The following is a 20,093-nucleotide window of genomic DNA, read 5'->3' as shown; positions in this document are numbered from 1 at the left end:
TTTCTGTTTAAAGAATGAAACCATAACAGCATTATAAAACAGGAAAATATGCCATCCACAGACCAGAAGTTTTAAGAAATTCCATGAAGAGGAAAACCAAGTAGAATCCGAGTGGTGGGAAATTGAGAGCAGAGGAAACCACACAAGGAGACACCTCGCATAAGCACACTTCCCACCAAGGTGGCCAGAGCTCCAAAGTTGGAATCAAAACATTCAAAGAAATGGAGTAAGGAGTGATCATTAGAGTCTTTCATTAAACAAGTGCCTTCACAACATCTACAAGTTAGACTCCTCCTCTTCCCAACTCCCAAAGTAAAGAAATAAAAGGCAAAACTGGCAGTAGTGACATGCCCTCAAGTCACAGCCCAGGATCTGCTCTCTGTAGGAAAAGGACCACGTCCTAAAGAAAGCTCCAAATGAGGATGCTAGACTCAGAGAGAACAAAGCTTGACTTTACACCAGACATCCACTGTGGACAGAGAACCAGAAAAGGGTCAGCACTAAGAGGGACCAGGAGTGAAATACATGTATTCTTTTTCTATTGTGAACAAATTACCACAAGCTCCCTGGTTCAAAACAACACATGTTTCTTATCTCACAGTATCTGTGCATCAGGGGTCCAGGCTCAGTTTAGCTGGGTCCTCAGCTCAGAGACTGACACGCCTAACACTGAGGTGTCAGTCAAGATACATTCTCACCTGGAGGCTTGACTAGGGAAGAACCCACTTCCACGTTTATTCAGATTGTTGGGAAATTCATTTTCCTGAAGGTATACAACTCATGCAGCTTGGAGAGCATCTCTGACCCCAGGGATCTCTGACCCCAGTCTCTCCTTGAGGGCTTCCAACTGATTAAGTCAGGCCCACCCAGGAAAATCCCATTTAATTAACTCAAAGCAACAGATTTTTAGGATCATAATTACGTCTGCAAAATCCCTTTTCCTTTGCCACATAATGTAACCTAATCAAGGGGGTGACCACTCGGCATGTTTGTCATTTACTAATGGCTAATAGCAAATCGCAGGTTCCACCTGTACACACTGAAGGGTATTGGAATTACACAAGGGGGAATTCTAGCCAGCCTTCCCAGTGCCTGCCCACATACCTGAAAAGGAAGTCTGTATAAGTGACACAGATGTAAACACAGGCCAGCTACCTATAATAACCCACAAGGTCCTTCATTTAGAAGGAAAGATCACTTGAGACTTGGAAAAACCAACCCCCAAAAGAAAGGCCTCTGCAATTGGCAGTAGTACCTAAGACAGCCCTTAGTGATTCCTTCTTTCTGGTATTCATACCCTATGTAACCCCTTTCTCTTCAGTGTGAGATGGACCGGGGTGACTCACTTCCAAGGATTAGAATATGGCAAAAGTGATAGAACGGCACTTCCAAGATCAGTTTACAAGGAGACTCTGGCTTCCTTGTTGCTTGCCTTCTCTTATTGTCCTACTGGTTTGTTCTGAGGAAGTCTATACCATGTTAAGAGCTGCTGTATGGAGAGGTCCACATAGACAGACACTGAGAGAGGCCTCTGGCCAATAGCTGATGAGGACAGGACCTGAGGCTTCAATGCAACAACTGATAAGGAAGTGAATCTTGCTAACAAACATGTGAGCAAACTTGGATGTGGATCCTTCCTCTTTGAGCCTTCAGATAAGACCTCCAAATTGTTGCCTTATGAGAGACCTTCAGGCAGAGATGCCCAGTTAATTCCTGACCCACAAACACTGTGGGAGGACAATAAAATGTTTGCTGTTTTAAGCACTATGGGGTAAGTTTTTAAGCAACAATACATAAATAAATACAGCCCCAAATGAACAAACAGAAAATATAATAAACAAACAGGATAATCCAAACAACAGAGATATATTACCTGTAGAGAGATATGGAAGGATATTAGAGTCATAAGGTAACAAGGGGCTGCTATGGAAAAGAAGGAACTAGGTAACAAGAAGAGTTCTTGGAAACAAAAAATGATTATTAAAATTTCACAGGTCAATGAATGCGCTAAATGATAAAGCAGACACGATTGAAAACTAAGCTAGGTGGCTGGAGACAGAAAGAACACTGAACAAGAACAACAAAAAGAAAAATAGAAAGAGATTGGAAATAGGGAAGAAAACCTGAGCAAAAATGAGTATAGATCCAAGAGATCTAATATCTACCTTATGGGAGTTCCAGAATGGGAAAAAACAGAGATTATAAGCAAGAAATGGAAGAAAACTTCCCTGAACTGAACACAGCACAGTTCAAAGAGAAAGCATAATCTAAATGCCAGACAGGATAAATGAAAAAATTTCATACCCTGATACATCCTGGTAAAATATCAGAGCTCTAAGGACAGGGAAAAATTATAAAAGCCTCCAAAGAGAAATCACAGTTTATCTAAAGAAAGCAAGAATCAAAATGACATACTTGTCATCAGTTACCTGGGACACTAGATCACAGTAGAGAACTGAAGAAAAAGTCTGAACCCAAATTCCTACACCCAGGCAAGTGCCAGTTCAAGACAGAAGCAGTTTACTAACGATCACATTTACTATCGGAGAAAAATTATGAGGAGGCTCTCCAACCAAACAAAACAGAATACAAAGACAAGAGTTAAATGGAATGCAAGAATACAAGCCCACAGAAGTAATAAAAAAAAATGCTAGAAAGAAATTAAAATATTCTCCTTCAAAAAGCAAGGATTCAAGTGCATGATTATATTTCGTTCTCCATGGTATCAAACACCAGTCTTAATACTTTGGAAAATATTTATAAAACCATGGTTTTTTATTTTGTTTTCTTTCATTGGTTTTTTATTTTGAGAATCAACAGAGGTTTAATTAAATTTAGGAACAGAAGGTAAATGTTTAAAAGTTTATAAATAGAGAGTAAATAATAAAGTAATAAAACCTCAGTTTGTGGAAAGAAGAGAACAATAAAGAAAGACACATTAAATGTCTTAATTTACTTACCTTTCATAGCAGAGACTCATTACATGCTTCTCAAAGTTGATAAAGAGAGTTAATTATATTATTTTAAGACATAAACAACCAATTTAAAAGCCAAGAATATGTAAGTAGCAAAAACTGAGGGGACAAAGGGAGAGTAGGTAAATGGTTTTGTAAGGGTGTTAAATTCTTCATCTTTATAGCGGGGAACCAATAATAGGGCCCAAAGTCATTAAGTCAAGAAGTTAAGGACATCATGGAATATAATATGTGAATAATTAATAGCGAGAGAGAAAAGGACATACTTAATCAAAGAGTAAAAATTGTTTATCAAATTTGGTCAAGAGTTTGGGACACCTGGGTAGCTCAGTCAGTTGAGCATCCGACTCCTGATTTCAGCTCAGGTCATGATCCCAGGGTCATGGGACTAAGCCCCATGTTGGGCTCTGCACTGACTATGGAGCCTGCTGGAGATTCTCTCTCTCTCTCTCTCTCTCTCTCTCTTTCTCTTCCTCTGTCCCTCTCCCCCACTGGCGTGCTCTCTCTCTCAAATTAAAAAAAAAAAAAATCGGTCAAGAGCTTCAGGAATGATAATATTCCGTACCGGCAAAGATAAGACAAAAGGGGTACTCTGTACCAGAGCGAGACAGTCTAGGAGACAACATCACAATAAGTATCAAGACAGCTTAAAATGTCACCCTTTGTCATAGTCGTTTCAAGTATAATAATCTAACCCAAGGAAAATAAACAGTGACTTGCACAAAGATGTATAAAAAAAAACAAGATTTTCATTCATTAAAACAAATATAATAAAACCGAATCTAAATATAGATGCATATAATATGAAAGTGATGAAACAATGGAATGATACAAGCCACTTAAAGTCATATTTTAAAAAATGGTTAACATAATGGAACATACTCAAGACCCACTAATAAATTAACAAAAAAAAACCCCAGAAGATTAAAGTAAATATAATTTGTATATGCACATGTGTTAGAGCAATGACAGGTGATTTTTAATTACTTCTTTTGTGCTTTTCTGTATTTTGCAACATCTCTACAATATTAAGTGGCAAAAAGAAAATACGTAAATCCTAATGGCAGTTATTTACTCTGTGAGGTGGGCTTCTGTAACATGTAGTAGTTTCTTTATATGTTCCTGTGACTCCAAATTCACTCTTCAGTATGTACTGAATGTTGTTATATACCCAAAAACTGTTCAAAGCACTGGAGACAGGAGTAAACAAAATAGGAAGAAAAAAAAAATCTGTGCCCTCATGGAATTTACATTGTAGTAGGGAGCAAGAGACAATAAAATAAATTTTTAAAATATATAGTATGTTACGTGATGATTAGTACTTAAATGAAAAAGCAGGGCCAGGGGAGTAGGATAGGAAGTGGGGGAGACAGGGGTTATAATGTTAACCAGGCTGTGAGAGAGGGTCTCCCTGAGAAGATGTTATTGGAGTCACGACCTGAAGCTGTGAGCCATGTGGCTAGCTGGTTGGAAAAGCATTCCCGTTAGAGGGAATATCATGTGTGAAAGCTCCGTAGTGGGAACAGGCCTGGGCTGCCCGAGGAAAGGCAGAGTGGCTGGTTTACTGGAGGGGAGTAAGATGAGAGGCAGAAGAGGGAACAGGATTCTAAACCATGCAAAGCCCTGTGGACCAACATAAAGTCTCAGGTTTTCACCATGAATGAGATTCAGAGCTTTGATTGGAGGCATGGCAAGATCTGACATTCGAACAGGATCACACAGGCTGCAGTAATGGGAAAAGACAGAGGTGGGGGGTGGAGTGCGAGGACAGAAAAAGGAAGACCAGTTGGAGGCTCCATAATCTAGGCAAAGATATTAAAGATTAGCTCAGCACCTGACATGGGGCCTGGCACAAAACAGGCATCCACATAAAGGTCATTGCTAAATGAAAAATAGTTACCTAAGATAATTTACTCTGCACGTTGTATTTTTCTTCACATAATAATTTTCATTTTTCATAATTCTCAAGTCATTCAATTTATTTAATTGGTTCTCTCTAGTTCACTACTCTTACTGGTGTGTCTACTTCACTTTATACCACAGGGCTTTCCTTATATATGCCACGAGTAAGTGGATTGTGCAAATCAACTGGAAATGCTTCCTTCGATGTAGGAATTTTCAGAGCAGTGGTATTTCTATTTTACCATATCTCCAATGTATCTTCTATCTGATTAAATTTTCCAGTTGCTCAAGTTTAAGAATTTCTGCCTGATCTATTTATTATTTGAGATTGTTTTTAATTTCGTGTGTGTGTTGTTTAGTTTAACTTCCACCAGGGGAGAAAATAGTCTCTTCGCTGCCAAGTGAAATAATAAAATTAAGCCATATAAATCAACATGATGAAAGCCAAATTCATGTGTCCAGTACTAACAGATGGCAAGTCTGAGGTATATATAGGAGAGTAAAATATTCATGTGTAATATGTATAATCAAAACCAAAACACCACTATTCCATATGGGAGAAAAGGAAGCATTCCAATAGAATCCTAAAGAGTCCAGAGAAGTACAGCATAATAGCATAGGCCTTAATTATTTTTATAGAAGAGTAAAAATTATATTAGCTCCACAAGAAATGGTTAGATGAGCCAGACCCTCATCCTACTTACTTTGTTTGAAGACTTATTTGCTAATGAGATAGATAGATAGATAGATAGATATGCTAATGAGATATGTATAATGAGAACTGTAGTAAAACCCAAACTAAAAACTCATAGGTGACTGAAGAAAAACTTGCACCAGCTCCAGGATTATGATCAATTTTACTGAGAAAACTCTTTCGAATCAGCATTTTTCACATCAGGGGGAGCATGATGTCTTTGGGAATTGGGAAAAACCAGTCCTGGATAACAGCAGTACAGTTCCCATCTAGACAGTATTTGTGCACTGACAGCAGCCGGCTTATCTACACAAGACTGTGCCTCCGTAGATTTACTCACGGGCACTTCAGCATTGCTATTATCCACTTTTTCTGGCTTTCAAATTCTCTTACATCAATGGTTCTACTCCACTGGTTAATCAGTATTTGTTAGCTGTCACATTAGGGTAAGTTTCTAACCGTGTATCACCCCCAACAATCTTTTCTCTCTCTACTGATAGATAGGCTCTTTTCTCCTAAGCTTGCCTCCTTTACAATGAATGGAAACACAAGCATCTCCATTAGAAGAGATTAAAAAGAGGAATAAAATTTAAAGACTAAAATTCCCTGTTCTAAATATTGCTCCTTCTTTCCAGTTCACAGTTAGTAGTTCATTATTTAAACATTTGACTAACTATGGTGCATATGGAAAGTTGTCAATAATCCTTTCCAAAACACAATCTAATATAAAAAACAAGCAAAATATTGCTATAAGGAAATATAACAGAAAGTCAATAGTGGTAAAATCATCATTTCGGGGCAGAGAAATTTTAAGGAACATTTATTTCTAAAAAAAAAAAAATTTTATAGTGCTGTATTATAAAACTGAAGAAAATTGTATTGATGACTCTTTCTTAACACTGATGCTTTTATTTCTTTACAAATAAATGTGCAGAATAGTATTGGTAGAATTCTCTTTATGATCACAAAAAATTCTTTAGCAAGAGCATATATCTAACTATATTCAATAAACCCAAATGGATTAAAGGAGTTTATAAATTCTCATATTCAATTTCCACTACAAGGACTCCAAATAAAATAGCAATGGAAACAAGTGTTGGTGAGGATGTGGAGAAATTAGAACTCTCATAAATTGCTAGCTAGTGGAAATATAAAATGGTGCAGCCACTATGGAAAACAGTTTGTTGGTTCCTCAGAAAGTTAAACATAGACTTAACATATGACTTAATAACTCAACTCCTATGTACACCCAAGAGAATTCAAAACATGTCCACAAAAATGTGTACACAAATATTCACAGCAGCATTGTTTATAATAGCAAAAAGTAAAAACAATCCAAATGTTCATCAACCAATGAATGGGTAACAAAATGTGGTACACTCATACAATGGAATAGTATTCCACCACAGAAAGAACAGAGGATTCATTATGCTATTACAACACGGATGAACTCTGATAACATTATAAGTAAAAGAAGCCAAACACAAAAGGCTTGTATGATTCCATTTATACAAAATGTCCACAACGGGCAAATCCACAGATACAGAAAGTAGATCAGTAGTTGGCTAGGGCTAGGGAAAGCAGGAAATAGGGAGTGAATGCTAACAGATATTGGGGTTTTGAGGGGTGTTGAAAATGTTCCAGAATCAGAGAGTGGTGATGGTTACACAGCCTTGTGAATATACTAAGATCCATTAAGTTGTATGCTTTAAAATGGTAGGTTTTATGGCATATGAATTATATTTCAGTTTTTTAAGTATTTTTTTAAAGCAATGGAACAACCTCCCCACCAAAAGCAATATTTGCACTGTGTCATAATTCAAAACTCTGTCAAAAAATAAGTACAGGGCAAAAAAAAAAATGGTGCAAGGGAATTTAGAACAAATACAAACAGATATTTTTTTCATACAAAAAGCTCATAAACAAACTGATAAGAAAAACACCAAGAATAAAAACAAGCTTTGGATATGAGATGCCAATTCATATAGGAAACATAAACAAATATTAACAATGGCAAAAAATAGTCAATTTCACCAATAATCAAGGAAATTATCATTACACCAAGATACCATTTTTTACCCATCAATATAATACAAATTTTTCAAAAAAATGATTCCAGCTTTTTCATGTCTTAGCAGAGGGAGATTAAATTGGTACCCACATTTCTGAAAAGCAATTTGCCACTGTGCCAGAAGCAGGAGATAAGAGGTGAGCAACAGATTTGTGTTGAAGGAATTCAGACTGACAGAGAGCAACAGACATAAACAAATCAATACAGTAATTTCGAAGGTACTTTAAAAGAAATAAAGGGTTGCAGTAGGGGCCCAAAGAAGGGAATGGTCAGTCCTTTCTACAGGGGAAGAAAGTGGCCCAGGGAGGGTAATGCAGATGAATGAGAGCTGAGTCTCTCTGTTTAAAACTTTCTATACTAAGAAGTCAATTGAATATAATAACCAAAATTACTAATATGAAACCTGGAGTTCTACCAGGCACGTATGTTCTTTTCAGAAAGGCACTCTGGTCCCCTGTGGAGGATGGATTAGGAGGCAAACTTAGAAGTGAGACAGGTGAGGTGGCTGAGCAGTAAGCCAGGCAACCACTGTCCGCACAGGAATAGAGACCAGATGTTCTAGGGTTCAAATCCACCTGGGGGAAGCCTTGGCAGTGGATGACTGGTGAGGAGAGAAAGGAACAAGGGCACAGAGCAGTGACATTAAAGAAAGGGACAGAACACAGGGGACAGTGAAAGAGGAGAAGAAATGATCAAAGGCGTAGAAGAATCATGAGCGATGTCCTAGAAGCAAAAGGAAAGAGAATTTCAAGAGAAGATTTAGGTCTCTACATAATGATGTTTAAAAAAAAAAAAAAAAACAAAAAACAAAAAACAAAAAACAACCTCTTCAGGAGGCATTTGGGTGGTTCAATTTGTTAAGCACCCAACTTCAGCTCAGGTCCTTATCTTGCCGTGCATGAGTTCCAGCACTTGCATCGGGCTCTGTGCTGTGAGTACGGAGCCTACTTCAGATCCTCTGTCTCCCCCTCTCTGCCCCTCTCCTGCTCACACTCTCAAAAATAAATAAACATTAAAAAAATAATAAAATAAAATAAAAAACAACCTCCAAATTAGTGTGAAAGGAAGGTTGAGAATAATATGAATAGTCAGTAAAAGAGTATGTAATATTACCTATCTTATCTATTTACCTAACAGATATGCAAATGTATGAAAACACTAAGCAGGAGACTGTTACCAGTAAATACCTTTGAGGAATAAGTGAGCTTGGGGAATGTGGGGAGGGGAAGGAGGAGCATATGAATGGAATAACTTTTTACTCTCTCTACTTTTCATTGTTTGGATTCTTTCTTTTTCTTTCTTTCTTTCTTTCTTTCTTTCTTCCTTCCTTCCTTCCTTCCTTCCTTCCTTCCTTCCTTCCTTCCTTCTTTCCTTTCCTTTCCTTTCCTTCTTTCTTTTTTTTTTTATTAGAGAGGTTGCATTTATGTACTGTTTGTGTAATTAAAAAATAAATATTACTGGAAATTTGAAGTTATATAAGGAAAGAAAAGCTTTGGAAAGATGCTGTCGACTCGGGTAACAACAGTTTCTGTGTGGTGGGGACAGAAACCCATCACAAAGGGCCAGAAAAGTAGCAGAAGCTGCGTGAGGAAGGAGAACAACCCAAGCATTTCTTCAGGAAGCCTGTCTATGCAGCAAGAGAGGGCAGCTGGAGGAGGATGCGGGGCCAAGGGAGGGATTTTAATTTCTTGTTTCGAGGTGGGGGAGATTCAAAGAGAATCTCAGAATACAGGAAAAAAGCCAGAGCCGACTTGGTAAACAGATGGAATGTTTAAGAAAGGGAATAACGGACGGAGCAAGGGAATCAGAGGGAAGAGGCTCAAGGCAGAAATTTGCCTTGAAGCAGCACTAGTTCTTGGGGCAGCCAAGAGCCTATTGGGGGGGCGCCCCCTGCAGGCGGGCTGGGGTTCATGTGCAGACAGACAGAGCACCTGTTCTACTGCAAGCTCCTGGTGCCGTGCAAACAAACTGAAGAAAAAACACTGTGAAGAATAGGAAAGAGAACCAGCAGGTGAAAGTATTAACCAAAGGCTAAAAATAAAGAAATTCAAGCCCAACTTTTCCCTGTAGAAAACAATTTCTACCATCTCATCAAGTGAAATCTTTCATAGTTTGCAGACACATTATCCCTTTTCTCTCTTTCTTTGCAGGTTCTAAGGAAGAAAGTGCTGACATCTCTTTCATCATGTCCAATCTTGAGGCAAAGGCCTGACAAAACTTCTTATTAAAAAATATATATATCAAATGAACAAAATCCATATCTTCAGCTTTAAAGTAGCAATAGTAGTGATAGTCTTATTATTACAAGAAGAATACAAAATATAGCTTTAGGCTATGACATCACTGTCCATTTCTGATTTTCTAGTCCTGTCAGTTCACCGTGATACACAAAGTGTTTTTAGCTTTGTTCTGATTTGTGAAGGATTTCTCCCTGCACATATATTATATAAAGAGCTGATTTTATGGGGATGATATGATACACACAGTGGCCTTTAGTGTTGGGATAGATTTTATAATATACACTTCACTCTAAATTATGCCTCCATCCAATTAAAAGGATGAGGTTACAGGCACTAGGTGTCTGGAGCAGTTACCATGATGGCTTGTGGGTGTATGTGTGTGTGGTTGTGTATGCTGTGTGTTGTGTGTGTGTGTGTGTGTGTGTGTGTGTGTGTGTGTGTGTGGTGTATGTTGTGGGGGAGGGGGGAACAGACTGATAGAGGGGGAAAGAGAGAGAACAAACAACAGGCTGCCTGAGGCACATGTCATCAAAAGGACTACAGATAAAAACAGACCCAAGAGGCTGGATTAGAGCTTTCTTTAGTGGACAAAAGGATAAGACTTAACTGAAAGACTTAACTAGAGGATTAAGTCTCTATGCTCGTCAAGTTCAGGACTGACAGGATGAGGGAACGGGTTCTGTCAAACCCTTGCCAAACTAAATCTGACATGAGCTTTATAGAATGGAAGCACACACTGAATTCCTCTTCCCTTGCAAATGCCCTCCCCACTGAAAAAAGCCCAAGATCCACCTGCCATATGCACACACCAAGAGGAGGGAAGACTGTCAAGATGGGGGTTTGAGCAGAGTTTCAGTTAAAAAATTAGAAAGCAGGGGAAAGGTACGGTGGGACAGTCTCAACCACTGAAAGCATAAGCCATACGTTTGCAGGGAGGAAAAAAGGAAAAGCTGTGCACATTCTGTGGCTCACTGTACCAGGCGCAATATTCTCCACCTCTCCAACTTTTCAAAAGTCTTCCTCTAACCCCAGCTTTGGTAGAAACCTAAAGCCAGCTTTCCCCTCAGGACATACCTTACTTCTCCAGTAGCTTCGGATACTCATTTTCTCATATCTTCCCTAGCAAGGGCAAGGAGACCCCTCAGAATCACACGGCTCCTCACTGCCCCTTCCAGGCAATCAAACCCTCCAATTCCCCTCAGAGGCCCCTCCTGACCAGTGCTCACCATCTTGGCCCCACAAACCTGCTTTCATCCATCATTTCTTCTCCCAGTAAGTGACACTATACATGCTAGGGCCCTGAGAGATGTGTTAGATATCCTGGTCTAATACTGCCCACATCCAGGTGGTCACAAAGTCCTCTGAAGTCATCCCCCACCCCATCTCTGGAATACTTTCTAGCTCTCTCTTCTTAACTGTCATATACCAGGTCCTTCAGGTCTTACGCTTAGACCAGCATGGAGAGAGCTTTGGTATCTCTGCACACCTAGATCCTCTTCCAGGCCATAGCTACCTTCAACCTGCCGAGACTTCGCTTGGTCCATGTTCCAGCGGATAAAAAGTGGAGACACAGTGCTGTGGATGTTGTCTTTTCAGTCAGTGAGCCCTAAGGACCCGAAATTACCTGGGTCAATGTTTTTGACCATCCTAATGTCAATGACTAAACCAACCACGATAGACAGATACGGCCAAGAAGACAACAACAACAAAAATCAGATTATTAGGAACATCCAAAATTCCATACCCAACTAGCAAACCACTTATGGAATAAACATAGACTTCACTGCTATTAAAATGCTCTGGCCTCAGCTCATCCAGACAAAAACATGACTGAGTCTTGCTAGCAGCTTCCCATGAACTGGTGCCAATAATATGTGATGGAATGATATTTTATTTTTTTTTTTATTAAAATTTTTTTTTCAACGTTTATTTATTTTTGGAACAGAGACAGAGCATGAACGGGGGAGGGGCAGAGAGAGAGGGAGACACAGAATCGGAAACAGGCTCCAGGCTCTGAGCCATCAGCCCAGAGCCCGACGCGGGGCTCGAACTCACGGACGGCGAGATCGTGACCTGGCTGAAGTCGGACGCTTAACCGACTGCGCCACCCAGGCGCCCCTGGAATGATATTTTAAATGTGCCAGTGTTCTAGAAAGTAATATTGGCCAACTTCAAAAAAAAAAAAAACAAAAACAAAACAAAACAAAACAAAAACGTTAAACAAGTTTTCTGGACCACATCAGAGCTTCAGAATGAGAATGTAATTTCCAAAAAGATTTTTCCTTGGGCCAGATCTAAGGGAGAAAACATGCAATTCAACATCCCGGAAAAGGACCCAAAGATCCTCTGAAGGCAAACTGGAGCAAGTAGATTCATCTCGGAGGTACAACAAGCCAGCCGCAAGAATGTGATATCTGTGGCACACAAGGACAGCATGCCCAAGCCAGTTCTGAAAAGACATCCCAGTAAAACAGCAGAGACCAGGAAAAGGGCTCTGAGCAGTCCCTGTTTCCATGTAGTGTCTGCAGGGAGCTCAAAAAAAATTAGTCTCAGGCTAAAATAGCCATCAGTTAGTCAAAAGCTATTGAGCATTTTCTATTAAAAAGGCAGTGGCACCAAATTAACGCTCTAAAGGTGAAATATTTAGTCATCCAATCAGTTGTTTAATTAGCACAATGCCAAGCAAAACTGGCTGACAAATTCCTTCTCTGAATCAGCTTCATTTACTTTCTGGCTCTGCACATGTATGAACAGTCAGAATGAATTTCACAAATCCAAGTTCACACCAAAAACTCAACTTAATGAAACTTAAATGAAAAAGTTGTTATCCTCCCGATTTATAAAACAGAAAATGTAAGAAGCATCTCAATGCAAAAAGTCAAATGCAAGAACTCAAGTATAAAGCAGTCTGATTAAAAAGAAATCATCAAAGAACCCAGTCCTGGGCCTCAAATCAAAGGAAAAGCAAATCTAATGGACCAAAAAGGCAGGACATTTAAAAAAAAATCAATTATTAACTAAATCTTCAAATCCACAAGAGAATTCTTATCATTCGGTCTCCTAAATCACCAAAGTGATTTCTAAAGTCTACGTTTCTGACAAGATCACACGAGCCCTGGTTTCGATCATATGTCAATCAACACCAAATACTGACCCACTTCCACGTATATGACAAAGTTCCCATAGCATAGAAAAATAGTGATTTAAAAATGATTTAAAATGGGGCGCCTGGGTGGCTCAGTCGGTTGAGCGTCCGACTTTGGCTCAGGTCACGACCTCATGGCTTGTGAGTTCGAGCCCCGTGTCAGGCTCTGGGCTGATAGCTCAGAGCCTGGAGCCTGTTTTGGATTCTGTGTCTCCCTCTCTCTGCCCCTACCCTGTTCACACTCTGTCTCTGTCTCTCTCAAAATTAAATAAAACATTTAAAAAAATGTTTTAAAATAATTTTAAAAATTAGATTTAAAATCTAACCATTTTTGAAGGAATCCATACTCTGTATTTGGTCCAACATGGTATTTGCTCAGCAACCACAGAGGCATTCTAGGCTACTACGAGTATCTGGCTTTTCTGGAGTGGAAAAAAAAAGGGGGGGGGCAAATACACACGTTTTAACTTATTTATATCATTTTAATTCCCAGGTAGGAGAGAACAGAAGCAGTCACAGAGATTGTGTCCAGAAATAACCCAAGCTCTACCTTGCCAACCTGATACTTCTTTCACCTTTGAAGACCCAGCCTTCTTTCTACAGCAAGTCGCTGTACTGTCGAGCACAGTCTGGAGCAAAACCCTCAGACAGAAACAATGAGAGAAAAGACAGCCAAACAGTGTGCCAGGATCACGATGTGGGCAAGCTATCTATCCCCAGGGCCCACTTGGTGAGCAGCATTTGGTCGCCAACCCTGGGCATCTCAGAGAAGTATTCTGAAGAGGAGGGAAGAAAAGGGACTGAAAAATTTTGCAAATAACATCTTCTACTCTCAACCCTAACCTCATACTAATCTACCTTCATCTGTGAACAGAGAAAGAGAAAAAGAAACAGAAGAGGGGAAGAGTAAAGAGAGAAGGAGACGATAATAAAGACAGTTACAATAGAAAACACTGGTAAAAGGTTCTGGAGTCAGACTGATGTGTGGGAAGCTCAGCTCTGCAGCGTAACAACTTCGTTTTACATGTTGGCCAATCTGCTTAATAATCATGCATCTTTGTTTTCTCATCTACAAAGTAGGGCTAATAATACCCTGCTGGGTAGTTGTGAGGAATAAACAAAGTATGTAAAGCACTTAGCATGCCGCCTGCCACAGAGGAGGTAGGTGGTTAATATAAAGAAGCTTAAGAAAGAAGAGGAGTGGGAGGCGATGAGACGGAGAGAACTTTCAGAGAAAAAATCTCAAGGGTTAAAGAAGCATCTAAACCCAGAACAAATATCTCATCTTCTTTACAAGCAATCTGAAAATATTTCTTGGTCACCTACAACATAATTAGCACCGTGCTTCATTCAGAAATGAAGCATCCTCCTTCTTACTCTCCAGGTGCACACAATCCAGCTCAAGTAACAGAAATCACACGTGCAAAATATGTAAAAAAACAAAAACAAAAACCCACCTCTATTGTGCTCAATTGTTAGATATTCGACGTGTACTACTGCAAGCACCGCAGCCATGTGGAGAAGGGGCCTATGAGGGCAACTTGTCCGGGGAGTTTCAGGGTCAGGGGTGGTTAGAGGCAGGAACGGGCACTTCCGAGAAGCAGGGGGCATGCAGGGGAAGGAAAAGAAGATGCGCCCCAGCTGGAATTTTGCATCTAAAACACCAGGAATATGAGTAGGCAGTTGGGGGGGTGACGAAAGACTGGACGAGGGATGAGACAGGCAGGAAAGCAGACAGCATGGGAGCCAGCTAAAGCAAAAGCGGACTGGACTTCAGAAATGAAGATGAAAAATAAAAGAGAAGGATCTGCCTGAGTCTCTTTCAGATTTCTCGTTCTTGTTTGAGGCTGAGTGCATTCTTTCTTCCTGATATTTCTTAGGAGGAAACAAAATCATACTCTTCTATCTCCCTAGATAGAGTCAGCATCACCCTTCTTGATATCCAGGCTGCCCAGGACAGAGTTTATAAATGTGGGCTTGGTGGAGTCCATATCCGGGCTCTGCCACTTACCAACTGTGTGACCTGAGGCAAGCAAACTAACCGGCTGGGCCTTACTTCCCTTCTCTGTAAAAGAGGGGTAATTATAATACCCACTCTCAGATTGTTGAGTGGATAAGCAATTCAATACGTTTAATAAATTGCCTTACTTGACAAGCACTTAGAAGAGTGCCTGGCACACAGGAACAGTCCACAAAAGTAACCTGATATTATTATTGTTACATCTATTACCTTCCATCTTTAGCCAGAATATAGCCGTAGAAAGCACAAAGAAGCATCTCGCATGTCACTAAGGAGGAGGTACCAAGGGGAAACCCATCTTGGAATTTCAAGTTCTTCCAAAACTACAGCCAACAGTGAAAACCCCAAGGCAAGACACCCAGTCAATCCAGTGTCACACAGAGGATCTGAGCCCATACCTGGCTTGGTGAATAGCCTCCATCCACTCTTTACCATCCTGCTCCTCCTCACAGCGCAACTCCAGGGGTTTCTGACCTTCATGGCCAAAAAGAACGGTAAAGTAATACTAGAGAGAAAAACAAACAAAGTTTAGTTTTATTTTTCAAGCCTGACCGCATAATACACTATTTTCCTACAAAGGGTGTATGTGTAAAAAATGCATCAGCTTTATGTAAATCATATTTCAAAATGTAGTATCACTCCCAGTCCACTTGGCAATGACTTTGCACCTAGAAGATACAATAGGTTGCATCTTAACGCCCTTCAGTAAGAGTCAACCTGCAACACCTCACTCCATATAGATATTTGATAAGGCTACAAGGTATTTGATAAGGCTACACACAGGCAGGATTAAAACTCCTTGCTGACATTTCTAAACCTAATAAAGGATATCTAACCAAAAATTTACTACAAACATCTTACCTATTGGTGTGCTACTGCGAGCAACCTTTCTGAAATCAAAAATAAGAAAAAGATGGCAGTTATCACTACTTACATTTGCTAATTCTCTCTGGTGGGCAATATAGAAAAATAAAGGAAAAAAGGCACAAGAAATGGAAAGCAAGGGAAATACTCATTTTTCACAGCTGATATAATTGTCTATATTAAAACCTAATTGAAGAAGACATCCAGAGGGCTAACAGACACATGAAAAGATGCTCAACATCACACATCATCAGAGAAATACAAATCAAAACCGTATTGAGATATCACCTTAAACCTGTCAAAATGGCTAAAATTAACAACACAAGAGAAAACAGGTGTTGGCGTGGATGTGGAGAAAGGGAAATGTTCTTGCACTGCTGGTGGGAATGCAAACTGGTGCAGCCACTCTGGAGAACAGTATGGAGGTTCCTCAAGAAACTAAAAATAGAATTACTCTATGATATAGTAATTTCACTACTAGGTATTTACCCAAAAGATACAAAAATGTGGACTTGAAGGGGTACATGCACCCAAATGTTTATAGCAGCATTATTAACAACAGTAGCCAAACTATGGAGAGAGCCAAAATGTGCATCAATTGATGAATGGATAAAGATGATACACACACACACACACACACACACACACACACACACACTGGAATATACACACACACACACACACACACACACACACACACACACACACAATAGAATATTACTCAGCCATCAAAAAGAATGAAATCTTGCCATTTGCAATGACATGGATGGAGCAAGAATGTATTATGCTAAGCGAAATAAGTCAGGCAGAGAAAGACAAATACCATATGATTTCACTCATATGTGGAATTTAAGAAAACAAGCAGATGAACATATGGGAAGGAGAGGGGGAGAGAAGAGAGGGAAACAAGCCACAAGAGACTCATAATGACAGAGAACAACTAGGTTGATGGATGGAGGTGGGTGGGAGGTAGGTTAGATGGGTGACGAGTACTAAGGAGGGCACCTGTTGTGATGAGCACTGGATGTTAAGTGATGAATCACTGAATTCTACCCCTGAACCCAATACTGCACTGTATGTTAACTAAAATTAAATTTTTTTTAAAAATGAAGAAAAAAAGAAACAAAACAGATGAGCATATGGGAAGGCGGAAAGAGAGAGAGGAGGAAACACACCATAAGAGACTCTTAAAGATAGAGAACTGTGGGTTGATATAAAAAAATTCATTGAAAAACTACTAGAATAAGACCACCAAACAAAATTGTTGGGGATAAAATCAATATACAGCACTTTGGTATAATATCAACAAACACAAAACTTAATTTTGAAAACAAAGCATTTGTAACAACAAATACAAATAGGACTAAATCCAAGAAAATATGTTTATCATCTCTAAGAAGTCAACTAATCTATAGTTTCAATGCATTCCAATAAAAATATCAATAGTTTTTATTTTTGGTGGAATTTGAATCTGAGATCTGAGCCAGGGGAGAAGCTTTCACTTTAAGCCAGTCTAATTGAGGCTGGACATATCAATTACCAAACTGAGACTGTCTGGAAAGGAAATGTGACGAGATAGCTTTTTATTATATGAGAATATTCAGAAAATACACTGGACCCACCAGGATGTCATGATGGGGCATAAAAAGAACCAGCCCCACAGAGCTGCTCTAAGGGAGAACCAAAGCCAAACACAGAGTTCTTCCTGTTGTCCCACCTTCCCACCTACTCCCAAAGTTTTGTTCATTCAGTGTGACACTTAGGTACTCATTTTCTTCAAATGAATTAAAAGCCTTCAGGACAATAATCCTAGAAATAAGAATTTCCAGCACAAGGGGAAAAAAAGAGAGAGGCAAACCAAGAAATAATCTCTAAACTGATGGTTACCAGAGGGTTGGTGAGTAGGGGTATGGGTGAAATAGGTGATGGGGATTAAGAAGTGCACTTGTGGGGCGCCTGGGTGGCGCAGTCGGTTAAGCGTCCGACTTCAGCCAGGTCACGATCTCGCGGTCCGTGAGTTCGAGCCCCGCGTCGGGCTCTGGGCTGATGGCTCGGAGCCTGGAGCCTGTTTCCGATTCTGTGTCTCCCTCTCTCTCTGCCCCTCCCCCGTTCATGCTCTGTCTCTCTCTGTCCCAAAAATAAATAAACGTTGAAAAAAAAAAGTTAAAAAAAAAAAAAAAAAGAAGTGCACTTGTGATGAGCACCGGGTAATGTACGCAAGTGTTGAGTCACTATATTGTACACGTGAAACTAATATATACATAGTATATTATCTAACTGAAATTAAAATAAAAACTTCAGAAGAAAAAGAATTTTCAACACAATTACACCAAAAAGAAAAAACTGACTAAGAGACTTCTCAGGTTACCTGTGCATAAATCATCAGTGCATTGAGGACTCTGAGACCTGCCTATGTGATAATCCACCGCACTTCACCATGGACAGTCCTGAGCCCCATAAATGACAAGCTGTCTTTAGTTCTTAAACCTCCTGTCCAGCCAGAGAACTAAATGCAATGAACCAGGGGGAAATAACCTGATGAAGGGGCCATGGAGAACGAGAAGAATTGAGTTTAGCCCTCTATTCAATAAAGCTCCATTTAAATTTGAGAGGAAAAAAGTCGAAACTCAACAAAATAACCAATCAGTGTCTTAAAGGTCAATCCTATAAGTGATGGCATTTCAGTAACTGCTGGCTATTATCCAAGCCCAGCGGCCCAGTCCAGGGAGAGGAAACATGTACTGAACCAGCCCGATCTATTGAAAGGCTGTGACGGGCGGCTCCACAGCAGCTGCTGCTAAGAAACCCAATTAAAAGCCACCTTTCAGAGACAGCAAAGTAATTATATTAGCAGAGTACATCCAAAGGTTAGACCATGTCTCAGGCATAACAATGATGGTTTTGAGAAGTACATGTTACCTTTCCAGGAGTTCACTTAACAAATTCAGCCCAACTACAAAAAATTAAACACTGCCAGGGCGCCTGGGTGGCTCAGTCGGTTAAGCGTCCGACTTCAGCTCAGGTCATGATCTGCGGTTTATGAGTTTAAGCCCCGCATCGGGCTCTGTGCTGACAGCTCTTGCTGACTTGCTTCAGATTCTCTGTCTCCCCCTCTCTCTGCCCCTCCCATACTCATGCTCTGTCTCTCTCTGTCTCTCAATAATTAATAAACATTTAAATTTTTTAAAAAATTAAATAGTGCCTCTGCATGCATCTATAACTTATTTTTGTGGCCTTTCATCAAAGTTTTCTTTGTATAGAATATTCTGGCCTCATTCTGATATGAATTTAGTATACCATGCATCTATGTGTCAGACCTGGGGCTTTAAAGATCCCTTGAGGATCAAAAGTAGCAACAGACTCCCTTGACAGTACTCTTGACCTCAGACCTGTCCCACTGTAAGAACCTGGAGAAATTCCAAAGTACTGGGTCATTATGAAGTGCAAGGAAGAATTAAAACAGTGATGACCTTGTTTATGTCTTTAAATTTAACATCCGCAGTGACAACGACTTTCTCTTCTTCTCCCAGACATTCCCACCTGTTTCCCCAATCTATTTCTCCAGGCAGGTTCTCTCCCAGGCACCAGCCCCATATATATTTCTATTACATAGCATTTCAGTCAGATCTAAAACTGAGTTCATTACCTTCCCTCTCTCCCTCCCATACTCTTGTCTTTTCTCTGTCAAGTGAATCTTTATTCAATGGTTACCCTAACTGGGAATCCCAAAGTCATCTTTGACTTCCCCCTCTTATCAGCCCCACGTGTGGTTTCACCAAAGCTCTTTCATAGGACTCCCTTCTGGCTTTTATTATCCCTCACCTAGACTACTGTAGCAGCTTTACCATCAGGCGACAAATATGACGGCTTTGAAATACTTACCAATTGATACTCATTGTCTTACAGCTGACCTCTCTCCCTCCTTGTTATCTTACAGCTGACCCCTCTCCCTCCTTGCTATCCTTGTTATCCTGGCCACTATGAGAGCCAAAATGTTAATGGCCCCTGCCGAAGGAGGACAGGATGACCTCAAGAAGTCCCGGTGAGTTTGGAACACAAGGAGAAGTGTGGAGAGAAGAAATGGTCAAGGTAAATAGAGAAATCATGAGACAGAGACACATATGGTACAGCTTCACCTCACTCAGGGCTAAAAACCCAGAGGAGGGTGAGGAGTTAAAAGGG

The 20,093-nt window shown here is 40.0% G+C and overlaps 1 protein-coding gene across 4 annotated transcripts in view; it reads right to left on the bottom strand.

Annotated features, from left to right (window-relative positions):
• Nucleotides 1-20,093, bottom strand: part of RASGRF2 (Ras protein specific guanine nucleotide releasing factor 2) — a 241,081-nt gene that overhangs the window by 150,337 nt on the left and 70,651 nt on the right. For all 4 annotated transcript variants that reach the window (XM_045497080.1, XM_045497084.1, XM_045497075.1 and 1 more), the window contains exon 2: nt 15,446-15,552. In XM_045497080.1, coding sequence (XP_045353036.1) covers nt 15,446-15,552 — 107 coding nt within the window. The remainder of the gene's footprint in view (nt 1-15,445; nt 15,553-20,093) is intronic.

Source organism: Leopardus geoffroyi, chromosome A1 (assembly GCF_018350155.1).
Source record: "Leopardus geoffroyi isolate Oge1 chromosome A1, O.geoffroyi_Oge1_pat1.0, whole genome shotgun sequence".
Taxonomy (NCBI): domain Eukaryota; kingdom Metazoa; phylum Chordata; class Mammalia; order Carnivora; family Felidae; genus Leopardus; species Leopardus geoffroyi.
This window is presented reverse-complemented; position numbering and strand designations above follow the sequence as displayed.